This window comes from Enhydra lutris, unplaced genomic scaffold (assembly GCF_002288905.1).
Source record: "Enhydra lutris kenyoni isolate GAN:26980312 unplaced genomic scaffold, ASM228890v2 scaffoldscaffold8, whole genome shotgun sequence".
In the NCBI taxonomy this organism is placed as follows: domain Eukaryota; kingdom Metazoa; phylum Chordata; class Mammalia; order Carnivora; family Mustelidae; genus Enhydra; species Enhydra lutris.
Genome location: NW_019154092.1, coordinates 5893609 through 5899608, shown reverse-complemented (window position 1 = coordinate 5899608; position 6000 = coordinate 5893609). Strand labels below are relative to the sequence as shown.

Sequence of the window (6000 nt, the reverse complement as noted above, 5' to 3'; positions counted from 1 at the left end):
CCTTCCCTGTATCACACATGAACTTCTTCCCCAACCGTTGTTTTTACTGAAGTATAATTAACATACAGTGTCCTATAAGTTTCAGGTGTACAATATAATGACTTAATTCTTTACAGTACTCATTGCTCATCATGATAAGTGTGCTCTTTAATTTCCATCACTTATTTCGCCCATTTCCCCCCAGCCACCTCTTCTCTGGCAACCACCTGTTTGCTCTCTGTATTTAAGAGTCTGGGTTTTGCTTGTCTCTTTTCTTTGCTCGTTTGTTTCTTAAATTCCACATATGAGTGAAATCATATGATATTTGTCTTTCCCTGATTTATTTCACTTGGCATAACACCCTCTAGGTCCATCCTTGTTGCAAATGGCAAGATCTCACTCTTTTTCGTGGCTGACTAATATTTCAGTGTGTATATATGTATATATGATACTATATATATGTGTAATATATATTACTAATATAATTTTATAGTTGTATTATTGAATTTTTGTGTATTTATATTTATATTACACTGTTTAATTTTCTGTACGTAAAAGTAAAAAGTTCTCTTTCAAATATATATATGGAAACAGCTTCTTTATCCATTCATTTATTGATGGACACTTGGTTTGCTTCTATATCTTGGCTATTATAAATAATACTGGTATAAACATAGGGATCCATGGGTTCCTTTGAATCAGTGTTTTCCTTTTCTTTGCCTCCTTTCCCAATTTTAAATTGGGCCTTCCCTTTCCCTTCTTCTTTCCCTTCACAGCATTTGCATAATTTGAAATATATCATAAATCTATTAACTTATACATATATGATTAACCATATTTTTACCTCATTAGTGTATACACACCATAAGGACCCATGTCTTTTGCTTCACCTGATACCAACCAGAATGCCCAGCATATTGTTGGTGCTTGATAAATACTAAACAAGTGAAGGGATAAATGGAGAATGGGCGGGTGAATAGTGAAAATCACACTGATACTTGATAGCTTTCTCTGTTTTCTCAAGTTAGATTTTCTATAGTCCTCCTTCTACTCTTCAAGAACCTAAAAGTACAGCTAATTTTGGTGAATGTGGGGGTAATGTTAGGTCCAAAACATTACATGGTATATACATTTGTTATTAATAGGGTCCTAAAATAAATGTGAATCCAAATCTCCAATTTCCTTCTTTAAAAATGTAATCAAAATGTAGCCTCTCCTCCAGCCATCCAAGATGCCAAAAGGAAAGAAGGCGAGGGGAAGAAGGGGGCCCCGGTTCTTGCTGTTGTGAAGAAATGGAGGACCAAGAAGGCGTTCAATCCCCTGTTTGAGAAAAGGCCCAAGAATTTTGGCATCAGACAGGACAAATGCCCCCACTACATCCGACTTCAGCGGCAAAGGTCTACTCTCTAAAAACGTCCAAAAGTGCCTCCTGTGATTTTAACCATTTCACCATGGCCTTGGACCATCAAACAGCGACTGCTTACATTCACCCACAAACACAGACCAGAGACAAAGCAAGAGAAGAAGCAGAGATTGTTGGTCCCGGCTGAGAAGAAAGAGGCCGTCCAAGGGAATATCCCCACTCAGAGGCCACCTGTCCTTCAAGCAGGAGTTAATATGTCACCACTGGGGCAGAAAACAGGAAGGCTCAGCTGGCAGTGATTGCCCATGATGCGGACCCCATTGAGCTGGCTGTCTTCCTGCCTACCCTGTGTGGTAAGATGGGGGCTCCCTACTGCATTGTCAAGGGGAAGGCCGGGCTGGGGTGTCCATTCCACAGGAAGACCTGCCCCACTGTGGCCTTCACACAGGAAGACAAAGGAGCTCCAGCTAAACTGGTGGAAGCCATCAGGACCGATTACAATCACAGATATAATGAGATCTACCATCACTGGAGAGCCACCGTCCCGGGTCCAAAGTCAGCAGCTCGCATCGCCCAGCTGCAAAAGGCAAAGGCTAAAGAACAGGCCACCAAACTGGAATGAGCAGTCACTGTTGAATTTCCTGTACGTGAAAGTAATAAAAAGTTCTCTTTCAAAAAAATTTAAATATTTAATCAAATGTAGTATTTACAACCAAGTGCCAGTGGGTACAATGTACCCTTGTCAGCAGGGCCGTGCATGAAACAGACCAATCTGCTGCTTTTAATGGGATTTATAGTAGATATATTTATCATATTTCATGTCCTTTGGTAGAAATTAAGGAACACGTGTTAGAGCAGAGTTCTTAAAAACTATGGAAATTTTCAGCAGTTGCTCTCTAAGACGATGGATATTATGTGGGAAATAGTAGAGACAGTGGGGATCTCTGGTGGGGTTGTATCTAAAGGAGGCCCGGAGAAAGGGCACTTGGCCTGAATAGCCTCTGCTCCTCTCCGCCCTATACTGTGGATTAAAGAATAAGATACAGAGTGCGATTCCATGTGTTCGTTTTAGCAAATAAAATATAGTAGATGACAGTGACATGTTCTCCTTTTCAATATTCTAATAAGTGTAATTTTTAAAATGATGTCATGGACCTCCGGATTTGGGGATTTTGTCGAGATCAAAGGCATAATAGAATTAAGGTCAGAATGAAAAGTGTGCCGATGTGTGGGTGTGTGTAAGTGAAAAAGAGGCAAGGTGCGGTGATCTCTGCAGGTAATACACCCGGCAATTCGAGATCTGAAAGCTAGCACCTCTAGCCTTTTGTCTGGCTTCCCGCTCTTATTCACCACTATTCTAGATCACAGCCAGGGCGTTTTTCGAGCGCTGCAATGGCAGCTCTGGGTGGTGACGGCACCACCACCGCCACTGCGACACTGGCCGGCTCGGGCAACCGTATTTACGGTATCGAAGACTCAAACGCGAGGCGGTGCCTACTGTCTTGGGGGCCGGGCCAGGCGGCTATATTTACCGTAACCAGAGTGGAGCCGGCGGTGGTATTTGCAAAGGAACCACCCGGCTGCAGTATTTACGGTAACGAGGGCCGGCCCTAGCGGCGGTATTTACGGTAAAGGGGGCCGGTCCCGGCGGCGGTTTTTACGGTAACGGGGGACAGCCGGGGAGGAGGTATTTACGGTAACGGGGGCCGGGCTCGCGGAGGCCGGTCGGCTCGGCCCGCTCGCCGCGTTATCAGGTGATCTTCAGCCTAGGCGGCCGCCACCCCCTGCACCCAGCAGAAAATGCAAAATGGCCCTCTGGGACTGTGAGGGGCCGCGGCTCCCAGCCCGGGCCCGCCACACCCCCAGCCCGCAGCCTGCGGGCGGCAGCGCCGCGCGGGGTCCGGGTGCAGCCCCCTCCCGCCCCTCCGCCGGGGCCCCGGCCTGAGCCCCCCACCCCCAGCACCCCGGCGTCCACATGGGTCTGTGCTACAGTCTGCGGCCGCTGCTCTTCGGGGATCCGGAGGACGTCTCCCGCGCCGCCTCGGAAGCGCCTGCGGAGGACGCGCGGCCCGGCCCGGCCCCGGCCCCGACCCCCGCCCGGGCCCCGGCGGCGGTCGGGGGAGACGCGGTCCCGACCCCGCTCCCTCGGGGCCCCGGCGGGAGCCCGGCGTGCGCGCGGCCCAAAGCCGCCCCGAAGAAGGAGCGGCGGCGGCGTCCGGAGCAGCTGCGAGCGGAGGAGCGCGAGGCCGAGCGCGAGGCGAAGAAGGTCAGCAGGAGCATCGACCGCATGCTCCGCGAGCAGAAGCGCGACCTGCAGCAGACGCACCGGCTGCTGCTGCTGGGTAGGTGTCGCCGGCGCGCGCCCCGCCCCACCCCGGGCGCGGGGGCCTCTCTGGTTCCGCGCCGGGTGGGCCCCGGTCTCAGAAGTGTGCTCGGGGAGGTGGGGCAGGCGAAAATCGTCGCCGCGTTGATTTTTACACGGACAATATTTACTTTCGTGATTTGGCCCAGAACCCCTTTCCGGGTGATATTGCTGCTTTCCGCGCCTTGTGATTTTGGCCAGTTGTCCATTTGTTACTAATTAATGAGCTTCTCTGGGAATTTCCGCCCCCCTCGATTGATTTCCTCCCCCAGTCTGTAATCCACAGGGATGGCTAACGCGAGCATCTCATTTCCTGCAACGGTGTAGTCGTTCTTTGTCGGCACTTTGTTTTAGGAACGCAAATGGCAGGAGGCTGGAAGACCTCTTAGCGCGACCGCAAAGCTTTCATTCCAGTCGCAGAATGCGGGCAGAGAGGTCGGTGGGTGTGGCTTGGCCCCTTTGGAGAAGAGACTTCAACCGCTGAAGACATGGCACTTCTTTTTCATTGAGTAATTTCAACCCCGGGGCTCCCAGAACGTTTGCTTCCCTTTCAGAACCAGAAGCAGAGTAGCGTGGCAGGCTCCCCCAAGAGCTGCGCGTGGTGCTAAGGGCCTGCGAGGAAGTGGGTGCCAAATCACCAGCGTTTTAAAGGGAACAAACTACTACGTGGTTTGCTAGGATTTTTCTCCGAGCTTTCGCTGTAACGAGCATGGCAGCAAGGCTTCTCCAAGTTAACGCCCAGAAAGCATTTTGTATACACTCTACTGCAGAATCTAAATAAATAAATACATACATACATAAATAAAATGTAAATAAATAAATAAAATCATGAATTCCTGATGTTGTTTGTTGCCTTTTAAATTTTAAGGCAAACAACAACAACAAATTTAGTATGTGGGCTTTGACCCAAATTTTGTGAGATATTAGGAAAAAAGAAACTGTTTGCCTCTGTGCTCTGTTATGCATAGGAAAGGAACCCATCCCCATGACCTGAGTAAGATACCTGGTTGTAAGTGAAGGCGGCTTTTATTTTAACATTTCGAGAACCAAATAAGTCATCACTTTGAGGAGCTCACTTATGGCAAGAATGAATAATTAGAACAACACAAACCCAGCTGCCGAATTCTAAGATAAGGGGAAATTGGGGAGGGGAGAAACAAAGAAGAAAAAAATTAAAATAAGCAAGCAGTTTATCTGAAAAGGGAAGAGGACCAGATCAGAAATAGTTTTCATCTACAGTACTCACTTCTACGCTGTGACAGAGCCATGTTTCCAGGGGTCTGAAAATACAGAATTGTAATCTTAGAATTTTATACCATTAAACCATTACTTCTGTCTAGGATCTTCAGGAATGCAAGTACTCAAAGTATGCTCCTACCCACTTAGTTTTCTGTAAAGAAACTAATTTGAAATTACTCAAGTCAAAAATGTTAAGTGCTTCAGATTAATATAGCTCAAAAAGGAGAGGATTGCGTCTCAAGAAATAAAGAATAAAATAAAGAAGATCTAGAGTTATGGCGATGCAATACTGTTATAGTGTGATGGTGTGGTTGAACAGAAATTCTTTTTAAATAAAAGGATATGTGAAGCAGAACATGCTTGATATATATAAAAATTAATAAGCTCATGATTCTTTGAAAGGGAACTGGGAGATAATCTCTGAAGAAGGGAATGGTGTTCTCCAAGGAGCTCACTTCTGGTGCATATGTTGAATGACTACCCTTGTTAAAGACATTATCTTAGAGCCTAATAGAGCTTGTATATCAACATCATATTGGAAATGACATTGACTCAAATGACTCACTCTTTGGGGATAAAGTATATTGTATCTTTCACCCAGTGATGTCAACATGAAAACACACACTGTTGTGTCAGGATGACATTGTTTATCGGATTTTGTATAGATTTGAATTAAACTGAGAAAGGTTCTTGGTTTTGTTAGGATAGAGAGTGGATTTAGCTGGAAATCTTTGAATCAAAAGCACCATTTACTGACCATTCATGCCTTCAGATGTTTGCTTCTGCCGCCATTATGTTTTGAGCAGGCATTTATCTGGCTCACTGATCCCGTTCCCTTCCTTCTTCTAGAATGTACATTGGAGAACTCACAGGCTCAGGAAAGATGCATGCACTTTAGGCCCCTTCCATACTCCATGCCCACTGGTCCGAGGTTGTCCCATCTTCCATGATGATGTCCTCCCGGAGACACGCCCAGTCCTCCTATGGGAATAAATGTGTAACTCCCTCGTGTCCCTATTGAATTCCATTTGCACCTCTTGCATGGCATTTTATTATA

The 6000-nt window shown here is 46.7% G+C and overlaps 1 protein-coding gene and 1 pseudogene across 1 annotated transcript in view; both read left to right on the top strand.

Moving 5' to 3' along the window:
- The first annotated feature begins 1210 nt into the window (after positions 1–1210).
- On the top strand, positions 1211–1964 carry LOC111142676 (annotated as a pseudogene).
- A 1353-nt stretch (positions 1965–3317) lies between these two features.
- LOC111142441 (G protein subunit alpha L) overlaps positions 3318–6000 on the top strand; it is a 136716-nt gene continuing 134033 nt past the window's right edge. Inside the window, exon 1 of the mRNA XM_022495576.1 lies at positions 3318–3684. Coding sequence (XP_022351284.1) covers positions 3318–3684 — 367 coding nt within the window. The remainder of the gene's footprint in view (positions 3685–6000) is intronic.